This window comes from Tachysurus fulvidraco, chromosome 23, assembly GCF_022655615.1.
Source record: "Tachysurus fulvidraco isolate hzauxx_2018 chromosome 23, HZAU_PFXX_2.0, whole genome shotgun sequence".
NCBI lineage: Eukaryota > Metazoa > Chordata > Actinopteri > Siluriformes > Bagridae > Tachysurus > Tachysurus fulvidraco.
The window spans coordinates 5061575-5078431 of NC_062540.1; the positions used below are offsets into that span (position 1 = coordinate 5061575).

Here is a 16857-nt window from a genome sequence, read left to right on the forward strand (position 1 = left end):
AATTTTGCGGAGTTGGATCCCAAAATCTACGGCCACGACAGTTTACAGATACGAGATTTGTATGACTCCAAAATATATGACTATGACAGTTTACACACACAATGAAAATGCTTGTTTTCATAACACCTCTTTTTCACACACGAAAACGGTCTGTGAAACAACTGTGAAAAATACGTCGTAACGTTCACAGGCATTACTCACTCATCGTCTCAGGGAAGTTGGTCTTTCCTTCCAAATTCGGACGTGTTTAACGGTTAGTTATCACTAATAACAGAGATTAGCTCTCAGAGTAAGGTTACATTAGGTGCTTAAAGAATACAGCTGTTTAGGAGGTCATCACTGCAGTCTGTAGCGTGATGAGATTTGGTACATTTGTATGATTATATTGTGCATTGATCTTATCGCACAGTTTCAAGAAGAAAGAAATAATATAAAGATTAATTTGACTCAGACAAGCAATCTATAATGTTTTGAGGACACATAAATTATAAACCAACATATATATATATATATTGTTATAAGTGCATTTACAAATATGTACAGCAAATTACATGAGAAACATCGACAGTTGGTGTCTCTTTACAAGGTTATACAAGCACTTATTCAAGTGGCTGCCTGGATATGAAAGTCTCTAAAATGAGATTTATATCGTCATTGGTTTAGTAATATTAAAATTGAATTGATAGAAAGAATGGAAAGGCACAGGAAACCATCATAAGATAAGATAACTTTTTCTGTCTGGGCATGAGTGATTAAAAAAAAAAACAATAAAACAAAAATTAATATGTTAGAATCACATATAGAAGTTACATTTTTTGGGGGGGAAAAGTTTTCCGGTGTTTGTATGAGGTAAAAAAAAATCTAAGTTGACTAAAATGTTCAACATTGAGTGATAGAAAATGTACAAGTGATTGAAATTAAATTACATAGGAAGCCGTAAGCGCTCAGGACTAATAGCTGCCATCATATAACCCTAAGAGAGATGAGTAACTGAATCTGGCTTCTCTTTGCTTATCAAATCCAGAAATGTATGAAATTCTGATCACATTAAAAAAAGACTGATTTTATATACACAGGCTATAAGTGAAGAATCAGGCTAGCCCACTACTCAACCAATGCCACAAGAAATCTAAGTGTAATTGCAAGCTTGTTATATGAAATTACATAATGTACCAGTAGGGATCAGAGACTGGGGCTATTAAGCAGATGCCAAGGCTCTGCTAACGATGTGGTCTCCAACAAGCATAGATTTGAACTGAGTGATTAGACTGATTAACCATTACACTGTGCCACAGCAGTGAGTTTACAGAATCTAAAGGAATCCAGATGAATCAGAGAATATGAAATCAATTCTGAAATATTATTAGTGTGTACGTCTGAATTTGGACCCAAGGAGCATTCATTTAGATCCTAACTAAAGATAGGAGGAAATGCAAAAAACATAGTACACCCATATTTAGGGTGTTGATGAAAAGAAGAGAAAATTTTCCCATTTTGACAATTTTGCCAAATGGCTTGGAATAAAAGCAAATTCTGAACAAACATTGGCTAAAGAAGACTCAATATGCTGTCAGTGCAAGCCATTGAGCTGGAGCTTGTTAAAAAAGCTGGACCCTGGCAGAGTTGATGAAAGAGTTCGCAAGGAGAAAAGCAAGAAAGAAGTCTCCTGTATAACACAGACCCAGTGGCCCAGGATTTAAAAATATATAAAAAAAAATACTGTGGTATGTGCAAAGTGCTATTCTTTCTAGGCTTCAAACTGGGCTTTGTGTGAATCAGTGCATGAGAGTCTCTATTCCAACTGACCAAGCTTCCTGTTGGGGCAGTTGTAATGACAAACACAGGACCTAATTATCATGGCAGCTTGGCGTAAGAGGCGGCCCCCTGGGCAGCGGAAGGTGACTGGGACGGTGTGGGTCAGATATGGTGTGCAACATCGACCGTCAGTGCAGAGGCCACAGTAACGTGGACGGTAAAATTGTGTGCTGTAGCATCCTTGATGGAACAGGGTTGTGGGAACATTCGGCCTGTAGCTCGCCTGGCACGTCCTTGGCCACTAATGCAGAAAAAAAAAGAACATGCATTACAGGCTTAAAACATCAAGCAGCATGTAATGTATCAAGTTAATGATTCTTTCTCAATTGTCTCTGAACAGACAAACAGAAACTAGAGCTGTCAATCTGCCTACATCAGATTTGTTTAGCATTTGTAAGTTTTAGCACAGATGTTAGATATATCATGTCTTACCACTGGTGTTTGAAGTGGCAAAGCCTGGCATGGTCGGATCATACACAGTCTCATCTGTTGCTCAAATCTACAGGCCGCGTTCTGGTTGCTCACACGTGTGGAGATCCCCGGGCCACACGTACGTGAGCAGGCACTCCACTCTGTTCTCTGATATATACAGTTAAAGCTGGGGCTCACTTGGTACCCAGGAAGTGCAGGCAACAGTTGGACTTCATTGTAAGCTGTAACCATAATACATTTATCAGATTTATTCAACTCCTAATGCAGTAAAAGCAAGATTTTAGACCCGGACAACAAATCTCAGAGCTTTAGATAATTACCAGAAAATCTTGATCAATTTGTATGAATGGGGCTCAATTCCATCCTGTATATTTTCTCTATACTGTATATCTTGTACACTGGCATCCGAACGTATTAGAACAGAAAGTCCAATTCTTTCATTTCTGCACTACACTGAAGAAATTTAGGCTTTAATTCAGAAGATGAATCTGAGATAACAGATCAGAATTTCTGCTTTTATTTCCTGATATTTATGCCTAGACAACTTATTATTATTATTATTTTTAAAGATTTTCTTTAAATACATAAAATACTTTACATGTTGTTTCTTTATGTTGTGCCTACTGAACAACTCAAGATAAATATTGAATACTAAGATGGTAGATTATAGAGTTTAATGTAGCTCTACAATTTTATCATGCATATTTATCAGCATTTGATGAAAAAAAGAGAGAAATGGAAAGTTTAACCCGAAGTGATAATAATCAGCTCTTTATTTGCTAATATTGCGGTGCTTGACTGTGTAATCTCACTACCGTTGCATGCATGAAAATAGCAAATTGCGTCATTGCTGTTTTGTGTGATGTTGCTTAAATTTCCAGATGTCTATAGTAACAAAACTTTTGCCAGCCCCCTCATGTCCTCTCCATGGCTGGTTTTTAACATTAATTGCTGGCTTGCATAAACACGAGTCTGGTTCTGAATCATGGAAAGTTCCTGGAAGCAGTTGCTGTTTGGGCTCCATCTCGGCAAGACATTTTGAAGTAAATGCTTCAGATCCCACAATAAAAAAAAGCTCAGGCTCTAATGTAACCCCACCTTCCACATACAAATGTTCAGGGTGGAGGGATTTGTGGTTACTCTGTAATTTCAAACAGAGATAAACAGAGGTTGCTTTCTAGCAGCTATAAATGAAGTGATACTGGAAACTAACTTGTTTTACAGACAATAAATGTAAGAAATAGATTAAAAACACGACATGTAATTTACTAAAGGATTGGTAGGGACTGTAATTTGTTGTGGAATAAGAAGAATAAAGCATGTTGGGGTGAGTTATTACAGGAACATACTTTGCACTGGGCTACAATGCATCACACGCTGTTGATTATTTTACTATAACCTCATGACCTATCACAGCTTATTCCTTACTCGATCATTGTAACAAGGTAACAGTACAAGGTATAAAAATGATCTATTATTCTTCATCGCTAGGTTGTTGCAGGCCAGGCATACGCATATGCTGGTGATTTTGTTCCTGGCTTTATATGTAAATATGAATGAAAGGACAATAAACTGCCTCATTTGATGTCACCTGTTTGAACATCCTGTTGCACACTGTTGTCCGAGGTCTCACACACCCACTCCTTACAGCACTTTCCTGGCATTTGGACCCTTTGAGGATATGGGCAGTCTGAGCTGGGCAAGCGGACATCTTCAGGGCACAGGGGCACACAGGTCACTCCTCCACCTGCACATTTGCACTGGGTGCGGCAGGACGGCTGGAACACCTCACCATCCACATATGAGATGCCATTCAGCTCACAACCCAACTCTTCTTGACCTGAGCGTCAGACGCAAGGCACATCAAAATGCAAAATATCAAGCAAAGAAAGACAAACATACAAAAGGCATTGAAGGGTGTATCGCACATTCCTGAATAAGAACGTGTACTGAAACAAACACCTTCTAAGTATTAATCATGAGCACAATGACAACTATTTTACAAAAATGAACATTGTGTGTCTATAATCCATTCATCCAATTTCTTTACCGCTTATCCTACATATGGTCGTAAGGATCCAGGAGAATATCCCAGTGGACCTATGGGGCATGAGGCAGGGGACACCATAGACAGGGTGCCAACACATTGCAGGGCACAATCAAACACTCACATTCACTACAGACAATGTAGAGATAATCAGCCTATAATGCATCATTTTAGACTGGGGAAATCCCAAAACACAGTGAGGACGCAAAACTCCACACACAGAGAACAGTGGCAGGAATTGAATACCACAACCCTGTAAATATACAAACCACTACGTTAGTCACCATTTCTACCCCAGTATGGAAATTTAAATATCTAAAATTCCCTTTATTACATCAAATGTTATACCACATGGCTTTTTAATTCTAAATCTTATTGCTCAGGAGGTGTGATGTTTCTGTAATTTGCTGTCGCACAGCTCTGGCATTACTACCAGTTGTTATTCAGCCGCCACAGGGACGGACACTCATCATTAATGGATGTGTGTAATTGTAGATTATACTGTTGTTCTCTGTAGAGAGACATTAATGGCTTTTTTTTACAGAGTCTTAATCAGCTTAAACCAGCTTTTATTTTTTCAAAGAACAGAAACTAAGAGAAACGGTTTTACAGTTTCTCAGAAGCATGACAGGTACTTTTTTCTCTCTCATTAACTTTCAGTGAATTATACATGTAAGCAATGAAAAGATCTACCTTGCCATAACTAACTGGATAAAAAGTATTGTGACACTCTTTAATAAATAAATTGTTAGCATTGTCAAATTGTGTGATATAAAAGCAATAAAATATCACAAATAACATCACATACTCCTTAATAAAGTTTTTTTTTTTTATAATCTATTTAGCGCACTTGGAAGAATACCAGGCAGAAATTTGAATATTTTTTACATTTCTTTATTTTTATAAACTACCATAGGTAAAAAGTGACCTACCTACTTACTATTTTAATTAATACAGTTTTTAATAAATAATTTTTTTTAAATAATAATTTATAATATAATATTTTTACTCTGCTATTAGATTTTAAAGCTAATATAGTTTCACTCTCAGTCTCAACAGTGTAAAGGAAGTCAGAGCAAGAAAGTTGTTAAGACTTTTTGAGGAGGTGCCAGTGCAGGTAAATCCTCACACACTAGCCCTATTTGTCCTCCTCCTTGGCTCTGTGCTTCCTAACTCTGTTTACTAACCCTGTTTTGGATGCACACTGAGACATGGTGTTCCGCACAAGGCAGGAAATCTCGCTACTCACCGTCACACTCTCCTGGATCTCCAGGGAAGCTGGCGCTGTAGTCGCATTCCAGCCCCTTCTGCTTGTCACACACAAGTATGTCAGTGCAGGCTTCACCCTTCTGGCGTGCACAGATTTTGCAGCATCCACATCCATCCAGAACGAGAGAAACGCCATCAGGGCAGGTTGGTACAGAGCTGGGACACTGGCACGACCTGGAGCACTGTTGACAGAATACCTAAAGTAGAAGCGAGGATATGGTTTACTACAAATCCACCGAGTTTCTCAGTGACACAGCTTAAACTAGACAATTCCCAAGGACTTCTTTGCATATATTTGTCCTTGTAAGACTAATGACAAAACTTCATAACAGCCCAGTTCAAAAGTTTATTGCTGAAGTGCCCAGCCATATGGGCTCAATTCTCCAAATAAACAAGGGCTACAACTAGTTTACCAAATAAATGTATATGCTCAACAAAAACAGGCTCTTTCAGGCTCTAGAGACAATAAAAATATGCACTCAATTACAAACGACCAAGAGATTCTAGATTTGGTACAAAAGATCAGTGTAAAGGTGCAGCTTTGATATACAGTTCTATAAATGAAGCAAACAATAACCTGAAAAAAAGATGAAATTTTAAAAACAATAAACATCAATATCTATAATCCAAGCTCAAACATAGAAAAACAAGATTCCATCATACTCAACTTCCAATGTTTAATCCCAACCGAACTGGCAAAAGTTAAACAAGCAGCATGAATGAATTACCTCAACACCTCAGATCTCCCAGATAGTGTATCAGGTGGAGAGAGAGCGTCTCACCTGGGAACACAGGTACAACAGTAGTGCCTGTGCCAGCAGAGTGTGTGTGCTTTGCACTGTTTTGTCCATCCCACTGTCTCAACGCAGTATGCTGAGCTACAAGTTCTGCTGTTTGCTCACTGGCTGGCTCTGAGCACACTCCCTTTTATAAGGTCTACCCTTTCTGATGTCACGGCTTGTCTGTGGTGTAAACAGTGTCTGGCCAGTAATCAGAAAATGTTTCAAATTCCACATCCCTGCTGGCCAGGTCCCGCTCTCCACTTCTCTCCTCCTCACAGCTACACTTAAACACTGAAAAACAAGCTGCGAAGCAAAAGCAGGCGCAGCAGTGGGATTTGTTCTTGGCTGCCACGACACGTTCCTGCTAAATGAGTCTGATAAGGTGGCAGGGCTACAAAGGATCTTACTTAGGACCGGTACTTAACAAATGCTTATGGTTAGGTGAGGAGCAATTCCTAAGTGTTCTGGAATGTGAATTTGAGCCGGTGTTATGACAGCTAACAAATTAAAAATCAGAAGGGAATCATTTCAGATACTGAAAGTAAAAACAAAGAGCAATATAATACAAATTTTGTACATATGATTTCCCATTATATGATACTAGGGATTTACAGGCAATACAATAAGGTTACAGTAATGTCCAGGTTGGTAAAACAAGCTAAAATGACTCAGACATTACATTCTTGAATAGTTACTATGTTGAAATGCCAAAAAAACTCCCGGTGATATCTTCCATTTCCAGAAATACATTTTGTTCAAGTTATGTGCCCAGGCAAACACAGTTATAAATATAGACATAGACAGAGGAAATTCACCTTACGCTAATCCAGATGGGACCCACGTGGTCTGCCAGATACAGCAAAATTCAAGAAAAGTGGTCTGGTCTCAAAACTTTGGTCCTCTTAAACTCTCAGGTTTATTTTGCTCTACTTTCCAAAACTCACAAGTTTGGAATGTCCTATAATAGTGGAGTGTTACTGTTCCGGGCAGTCTTGGCATTAAGTCATCTTAATTCAAAAAGCAGACTGTCCGTTGGGAAGCATTTTGTCCTCTCATGTTAGGGAACTTTTGACTCATTATTTTGTCAAAAAACCATAGAATGTTGGACAAGAAGTTTAAATATTATTTGTCCTATACATTTCAACTCCTGGACACAGTTTTAGATAAATATTGCCCAAATGGACCAAAATACGCTGTGGAACAACGTGGATTTAATTTTAGAAAAAAATCTGTCTTAAACCACTTTTAATGCTGTGTGATTAATTATAATAAACCACAGAACCCAGAGGAAATCCACAAAGACACAGTAGCCACACAGACTCAGACATCATTTAATTTCGCTTGTTACTGGGTTGGAGAACTTTAGTGTGTATGATTTACCTGCAAACCGTCTATGGAATATAATTGGACCTTATTGTAAAAGCTAATTACAAGTATAGTGCACCACATGATTCAAGGCACAAAACACACATCTACAATGATGCCAGCCTGAGGCCAAAGAAAAGTTCTGCTTGATGAGTCATGACCAATTATTAAAGGTGTCAAGTCCAAGCCAAGATCAAGTCAAAAAGAAAGCAAGTTAAGACAAAAAACATCAAATCCTAGAAAAAAGGAATTACTGATTGTCAAACTTGAAACGTTTATTTGAAAAGAAAAGTCAACATTGACAGTGCCTGAGAACTGAGAAAAGTCCAAGTCAATTCTTTACAGAAAGCTTCAGAGAACAGACTCGAGTCCAAGAATCAAAAGGTTACAAAGAAAAAATATTATTTATATCACTTTTGACCACACACCTAGGCTTTATAGGGTTAGACATCACAAGTACAGACAACCTCACCACCAGGGAGAGAGCTATTGGAATGGTAGAACGTGGTTCATCGCTGTATAACAATCAGGAATTGGAACAGTCCTAGTTCAGAGGACACCCTGGATGGGGTACAAACCCATCTCATAGGGCACAATCACACACAATCTCTCTCACACACACACACACACACACACACACACACACACACACACACACACACACACACACACACACACACACACACACACACACACACATTCACACACTATGGGCAATTTACAGATGCCAATCAGCCTACAATGCATGTCTTTGGACTAGGGGATGAAAACGGAGTACCGGGAGGAAGCACAGGGAGAACATCGAAACTCCACACACGGGGCAGTAGCGTGTCTGAATTTGCTGTAACTTCAAAACAACCATTTTAAACAAAATACACTACCTGTTGTTAGGATCTAAGCATACATGCTCAGTGGCCCATGTAAATCACTGGTGTCTCTTTCATCAACTTTACATCCTACCAGATGCTCAGTTCCCACACCTTCTGATTAAGAGGAGCATTTTGATTAATCGGTATGGAAGACCAGACAAGTCGGTCCTTTCTAGACACTAGCTCATTCACTCCTAAAGTATTATAAACAAGACTCTCGAATTACGTGGAAGAAAAGAAGAATGTGATTATCCTCATATTTGCAACACTTGTGAACCAAAGTCAATAAGAAGAGTGAATTAAAAACAGATGCCTATCCAGTCTTTTTTTTGTATCTATTCCACACCCTTATCAGTTTCATATGTAGAGCGAAATCTAATGTGACAACATGGTGCAAATGTGTTTTTTCTTACCAAAGGGGTTTTACTTACATAAGGTTCCAAAAACATCAGTGGGTTTAAGCGGTACGGAAATGTTAGTTGAAGTCCGAACATATCTGCAGTGTAAACCATGTGATCATTGAGTCTTGGGTGCATGTCTGAAAGTGTTTTGCGAGGATCACTTTCAGAGTTTTTGCATTCTTACAGTGCACACTGTGCTTCTTTGTGCTTCCTTTGGCAAAAGATTAAGTTAATGGTGGTGGTAGGGCACACATGCCAGCTTTCCTGATTCTCTGTGTAATGTTGCTCAGTTTTCATCATCTTCCCCTGGTGTTCTCCCCAGGCTTGAAATTTCTTGTTAAGGCCAAATGTTTTTATGTCCTTAAAAAGCTGCATGAAGCTAGCCAGCTAATATGTTCTGATTAATAGAGGAAACGTACTTCCATGGAATGTCAATGTCAATCTGCCGGAATTTGTACAATACATCATCTAGCAACGTCTATGAAACCCAAAATATTTGCTTTTGGAAAAATTTGCCTTTTAATGACGTCTAACGGTTGGCAAGTATCTGGTAGGGCTGCATGGCAACGATTATTCAGCTTGTGTCATAGAGGAAGTATCTCTTCATCATTCTTATACATTTGTTGTGTTGAATGGCAAAATCAGTGCTGCATTACAGATGATTGATCAAATGCATTAATCAAAATTAAATATAAAAGCCTTTCAGGTGATTTCTAGCCCCTTTTTTTAAATAAGGAGAAATTCTTTGTCTAAGCATCTAATCCCAGCTGTATCCCAGATGTGCACAGCTATGTGGACAAGACTTTGTCCAATATGGTGAAATATACTTGCCAAGCTTTCACCGGCAGCCTGTTGTGCTGAGCGGAAACAGTCCCGGGATTCCTTACATTCTATTAAGACATGTGAAAAGGCCACAGAAGCGTCACAGGAAAGCCCTGGATGTGTGATAAAGACCGATGTCTCGGGTAAGGGTCAGCTAGTGACGCAGACATGGAAAGGTACCTGCTCTCTACAGGATGGCACACACACACACCCAGACATCTACACACCCACCTGCATTGACAGCTTTAGGGTGTCAATAGGGTGTGAATATTTTTGTACAAGCTCATGCCAGACATCTAGGGTGAACCCATCAAGGATGATCTCATCATTTGTTCCTTCTTCTCTTTTCTCTTTAGTCTGTTCCTGTATGCATAACATTTTGTCCTCTAATGCTAAAACATGAAAACACAAACTCATACACACACACAGACAGACATACAGTATACACACACACACACACACACACACACACACACACACACACACACACACACACACACACACACACACACACACACAAGCCCGCACACACTTTTTAAATGGCACCGCTGGTAACTAATGTCTTGGTGTTGAAGTCATTTCTTTGACCTGAAGCCATTTCTCTAAAGTCCCTTTTGCTGTTAGATTTAATAGACACAATCATGACTATCTTACTATCTATTAGGGCAACACCTAAACGATTCCTGTTCACCTAAAGAATGGAAATTTGAGATTTAGCTATAAACATCTCTGTATTTTCAGTAGAGTATTGCACACCTAAATGTGTTACTGCAACAAATGAGAAGTTTTTGGTTGCTACCTACTGTAATAAAGTCCAGAAAAACATTTCCTACTATAACAGTAATATTATGTGGTGAGAACTCATCACATGCATTCGACCAGGATATGGATCTCTCTCTCTCTCTCTCTCTCTCTCTCTCTCTCTCTCTCTCTCTCTCTCTCTCTCTCTCTCTCTCTCTCTCTCTCTCTCTCTCTCTCTCTCTCTCTCTCTCTCTCTCTCTCTCTCTCTCAACCTTTGACCACACCATTCTACTGCTCTTCAGATCTTCAAGCCAGAGATTCAATAGGGATTATATCAGGATTTCTGGGACTTTTGAAGTCAGATATTTTAGAAGCTGATCATTAATAAGCAAAGGATTCTGGGAGCTCAATAGAAAATATGAAGTCAGAGATTCTGGGAGTTCATTAAGGATTATTAAATCATATTAATAATAAGATCTCTCTTGACTTTGTACTTGTAATGATGAACAGAAAGGTATGTATTCATACACATGAACATGTTGATCGATGGGAAATATTTGGACACAAACAGATCACCAACATTAACACTTTCTGGCAAAACGTGTCAATTACTTAAGGACATCTACAGTTTTGGTGGCTTAGTGATGAATAAGTTTTCCTCTCACCTCCGGAGCTGGGGGTTTGATTTCTACCTCATCCCTGTGTGCATGGATGTTCTCCTGATCTTTTGGACTCTCCTCCAGAGTACATTGGTTTCCTCCAACAGTCCAAAGACATACGTTTTAGACTGACTGTGAACTTTAAAATGTCCATAGTGTGTAAATGGGTATGCAATTGTGCCCTGTTACAGGTTGGCACTTCATCCAGTGTGTTCCCTGGGATTATTAAATACAAGACTTCTTTCTCCTAACATATTTCATCTCATTGTAATTAAGTAAACATTCTTGTGAAGGGAATCAGATGATGTAATTTGAAAATCATTCAAAATGTAACCTGAAAAGAAACAAAACAAAAATCAGTGCTTCTTTGCTACAGACAGTAAAAAAACCCCTAAGCCTTTTTTTTTTTGGTGTGTGTGGGAAGGGTGTGACTTGACCATAAGAATGAACACAAACGTTCAACCATTTTCCAGAAGTCAGTGGGTTATTTCCAGCTCTTACCCTCTATTTTTCACTGGTGTCTGAAAAGTACCAGCATACTGTTCCATTGTATATTGTTGTCTCTGTGTGATTCATTAGTTCAGTGTGGGTTTTTTGTGACCCTGATTAAAACTATTTTTATGGGAATTTAATGTGAATTATTTAAAAACGAAACAAAGCAAACACAAATTCAATGTCTTTTTCCTAACCCCTAAAAATAAAACAGAACAAATAAACATTGAATAAGAGCTGGATTCAGTGTGCAGTTACTTCCCAACATGGAGCCAGAGTGTCAATATTTTGCACTCAGCGAGTGAACAAGCTCTTCTGAGACATAGACAAGTCAGTAGATTTCTGTCTGAAGCATACCAAACGGATGAGGTAAAATGTTCGCAGCTAAGAATTGGTGATATAATAATACAAAAGACTTTGAGACTTTCTAATTATAATTTGAACATTGAACATTGGGAATAAAACTGTTTAGAATCAACCGTTTTCATACTACAAGGTACAAGAAGGTACTTTTAAAAGAAATCCCATGACCTTCTGCACCTTAATATAAATTTTCCTTAAAGATTTGTGGAATTATAAGGAATTTTCTGCAAAAGATCTGGACATTTCTAGTAATATCCAGCAAGTATGGGGGATGTGGTAGCTCAGTGGTTAAGGTGTTGGGCTACTGATCGGAAGGTCATGGGTTCGAACCCCAGGTCCACCAAGCTGCCACTACTGGGCCCCTGAGCAAGGCCCTTAACGCTCAGTTGTAAGTCACTCTGGATAAGGGTGTCTGCTAAATGCCGTAAATGTAAATGTAAGTATGCATGTAGAAGGTCATCGATTTGGCGAGCTATTTCTGAACTCCAAAGTTTCAGCAAAGGGCAAGGGCAACAAGCAAAAGGCTGGCAGATGCTGGTGGCGGCACATAAACCCACACACTAAGTGGAAAAAGACAAATAAATGTCCGCTCGGAAAAACTAATGTTTTCACATCTGCTCCAAAGCTTTCAAATCTATGCCCTTGCAGCCCAGGGAGTGCGGTTCTCGTCAGCTACCACATTCTTGACACCTAATAGAGCACACTCATGTATGACATATTTACTGGGATGTTTTTGTTGCTTGTGCAATGGAAATAGGCTTGTGGAGGTTACTGACTGTGTCAAGTCCAAGCTAAACATAAAGCTTGCTTTAACAAGTGTTCTGCTGCAAGGGTGTTGAAAGCAACAGCTGTTTTGAAATTCATCTGAAATGAAAGCTAAAATGCCTTCTTGCTAATGAGACACACCTAACTGTGTGGATTACGCATTTTTTATTTTTCACTTGCAGGAAAGAAGGAAAATTAGACTATTAAGAGATTGGTGCTCTGGTTTTAAACACCAGGGAGAACACAGAAACCCTGCAAACACGAGAGAGGGTCAGAAATCAAAGCCACAACCCTAGCAAATGTTCTAACCACTTAGTATAAACTATACTATACTATATTTTATTTAGCAGTTACACAACAATACATGGCCTTACTTAAAGAACCCATCTGTATGCATCTATATAGGGGGAATAGGAGGGGGGAAAATAAACTAAAGACTGTCAAGACAGACACAGGATTACCAAATAAAATATTAAATAGTAAAAATAGTACAAATAGTATCAAATAAAATCTGAAAACATATTACCCTATATTTATATATTCATATCTATATTTATCCCCAACTTGCCCTACTGCATGAATTTGTCAATAAAAACAGTTTTTTGGTCATAGGGTGCTTACTTCTGCTGCAATGCTGACATCTAGTGGCTACAGCATTTTTTTTTTATCTTCATGTCTGCCAAGATGCCAAGGAAGGCAAAAAAATTCCTTATATAAAAAACTGGATATATGCAGCTATTCACTAAAACATTAACACTTACACAACAAGGAAAAAATAGCTTTACTATAGTACCAATTTACCTGCCACATCCCCCCCCCCCCCAACCCTTACCCAAATTTTACTTTGGGTAGCAAGTGTTTTTCTTGGAATGCAGTGTTCATTTGCCGCCATGCATAACGAGCCTTGTTATGACCAAATAACTCAATCTTTGTTTCATCAATCCACAGCACCTTATGCCAAAATGAAGCTGGCTTGTCCAAATGTGCTTTTGCACAGCTCAAACGATTCAGTTTGTAGTGTGTGTGTGTGTGTGTGTGTGTGTGTGTGTGTGTGTGTGTGTGTGTGTGTGTGCAGAAACTTCTTCTTTCACATCACTCTCCCGTACAGCTTCACCTTGTGCAAAGTGTGCTGAATTGTTGAACGATGCACAGTGACACCATCTGCAGCAAGTTGAAGTTGTAGGTAAGGTAGTCTGTTTTTGACCCTTCTCACCATTCTTCACCTTTGCCTCTGCAATATTTTACCTTAACAAGAGCTGTGCCTGTGGTCTTCCATTTTCTCACTATGTTCTTCACAGTGGAAACTAACAGCTTATATCTCTGCGATAACTTTTTGTAGCCTTCCCCTAAAAGAATTATTATAATTCAAATTAAATAGACCTTAAAGAAGAGAACCGTGTGATCCTTTTGACCCTTTGCCAGAAAATGGATTAGATTAAGTTACAGTATTCAAAAGGAAAAATACATCCATAAAATAATAATCATTTCAATAATAATTTCAATAAAACCAGCTCATAGAGTGGCCTTTCTTTTAAGTATTACATTTAAAATAAATGTGTGAGAGTATGTTAAACAATTTATACCTTTAAACAATTCGCAAATGACTTAATCAACTGTTTTCTTTTTTGTTTTTTACAAAATGCCCTGAACATTTTACACCCTGTGGTGCTTCATTAGAGTAACAGTGTATTTATAGGAGATGAATAATTCATCGCTGGATTACAGTGGAGGAGACGGCGAAGGCCAAATTGGGGAAAATTGACATGATGGATCTAATTACAGACCTGTAGCTTTTCTTTTATCTGGGTCATCATCGGCAGCTGATGGTTAATTACACCAGTTATTATCCAGATGGAGCGTAAGGAGAAAAGTATCCTGGGAGTGTGTAACATTTATTCCTTTATAGACATTTTCATGGCCCTGATCCTATTGTAGGATTGTTGGGAAAATGTCAGTAACAAAGCTGGATATTTAGATCTATTAAATGAACCTTGTACCGTAATGTTAGATGATACATTGCTATGTTCTCTGCATGTTTCAACGATTTAGTGTTTTAATCAAGTTATTATTTGCTCTGATATCAGCTGTTTATTTGTGCTGTTGCATTGAATCTTCCTGCTCCAGCACACTGAGCTGTTGTTGTCTCTTAAAATATCTTAATAAGCTTAAAGTTTTATCTACTGTCTCGCTAGTTGTTGGCTAGACTACAAACTCCAAGTCAAAACAGTCTCCATTCCCTCATAGACAAGTAAAACTGCTGGCTTTCAGGTTGTTGAATGGCTCAAAGGATGAAAGCCTCCATGAAGGGGCGTGGCTCAAATAGGGCCACTTGCTCTGCACGTGACCTCAACAACACAAGCTATTCAAGACCTAACGGCTCTTTCTGTTTCGCGGGAAACAAAGTTGCCAGTTCTACGAATATCCCTCTTCATTACAATGCAATTTAGCATTAGAAATTCCCAATAAGATACTTAACCCTCCCCCCCCAAATGCAAATCAAATGGTTTTCCTTTAAATATTATTCTAAATAAAAAAATAAAAAATAAATCTTATCTCTATTATTGACAATATTTATAATAATACAGGCTAAATAAAGAAAAAAATACAGTCTGTGGATGTAGACAGATAAGTATTTTTGCTAATTATTGTATCATGCAGTAAATAAATCTTGTGTAGTACAATGTTGTGCCAGATGAATGACTTGCTTTGCTAAAACTGATTAAATAAACAAATAAAAAGGGTCATTTCAATCATATATAGATGATGCGGTACATAATGAAATGAAATTTGAAACATAGTGAAATTAAAAATGAAATATATTTGTTTCTTTCATTTTATCATTGTTATAGAATAAAAATAATGTAGCTATATTTGCATTTTATATAGTTTATATATATATATATATTAATGAGAATCAAAATGAAATTATTTAAAGTTATATAAAACAGGCTACACTTCTGGCACCGAACATTTAGTCGGCAGCAAAGCAGCAATGTCTGAGACAGTTTTGGAACAACTTTTAAGGAATCACTAGTTTTAAACACCATTGTAATGATCTGCAAATTATGCAAGCCGTGGTGGTAGGGATACCTGCATTTCCTGCTTGACATCCAAATTGCGTAAAAATTCAAATGTTAAGACACCTCTCAGGGTAAGAGGTAGGTATACAGCAAGACTCTTATCTGTTCTGGCACTGAAATGGTGGAATGAACTTCCACTAGCTGAAAACAGGGATGTGGTAGCCTAGTGGTTAAGGTGTTGGGCTACCAATAATGACCACCAAGCTGCCACTTCTGGGCCCCTGAGCAAGGCCCCTAACCCTCAATTGCTCAGTTGTATTAAACTGAGATAAAACATAAGTCGCTCTGGATAAAGGCATCTAATGTAAATCACTTGAACTTGCCCTTGTTTGTGTGTGTGAAATAGCCCTTGTTTATGTGTGAATTAGCTTTTGTTTGTGTGTGAACTAGCTTTTGTTTGTGTGTGAATTAGCCCTTGTTTGTGTGTGAACTATCCCTTGTTTATGTGTATGTTTAAAAAAAAAAACCCAAACAATTTTAGGTTGACTTTATCCTGTCTGTAACTTAGTAAACCAGTGTTCATGTATTCATGGATACAGACTTTAAAGCACTTTTGTACGTTGCTCTGTATAAGTGGTCTGCCAAATGCCGTAAATGTAAATCTTAAGATGTCCCTGCAATGTTTGGTTGCCTGTTGTGTTGCTACAGCGTAAAGGTTGCCTGTTGTGCTGCTACAGCATAAAGGTAACCTGTTGTGTTGCTACAGCATAAAGGTAGCCTGTTGTGTTGCTACAGCATAAAGGTAATCTGTTGTGTTGCTACAGCGTAAAGGTAGCCTGTTGTGTTGCTACAGCATAAAGGTAATCTGTTGTGTTGCTACAGCGTAAAGGTAGCTAATAGGATAACGTGTAAAAGGCATCATTGCTAGATAGCTAACTATGTAACAAGAATAAACTAAGTAAACCTAACAAACTGAAAATACCAACAGCAAGTTTATACTTTTTTATGCTGTTTT

General features: G+C 38.2%; 1 protein-coding gene across 1 annotated transcript; it reads right to left on the reverse strand.

The window, feature by feature from the left end:
* Positions 1–441: 441 nt before the first annotated feature.
* ccn5 (cellular communication network factor 5) lies at positions 442–6479 on the reverse strand. Its single transcript, XM_027144586.2, has 5 exons — positions 6346–6479; positions 5544–5760; positions 3839–4087; positions 2248–2468; positions 442–2056 (listed from the first exon to the last, which is right to left on the reverse strand). Exons 1-5 carry the CDS (start codon positions 6412–6414, stop codon positions 1793–1795), a joined length of 1020 nt encoding a protein of 339 aa, XP_027000387.1. The 5' UTR covers positions 6415–6479; the 3' UTR covers positions 442–1792.
* Positions 6480–16857: the final 10378 nt, after the last annotated feature.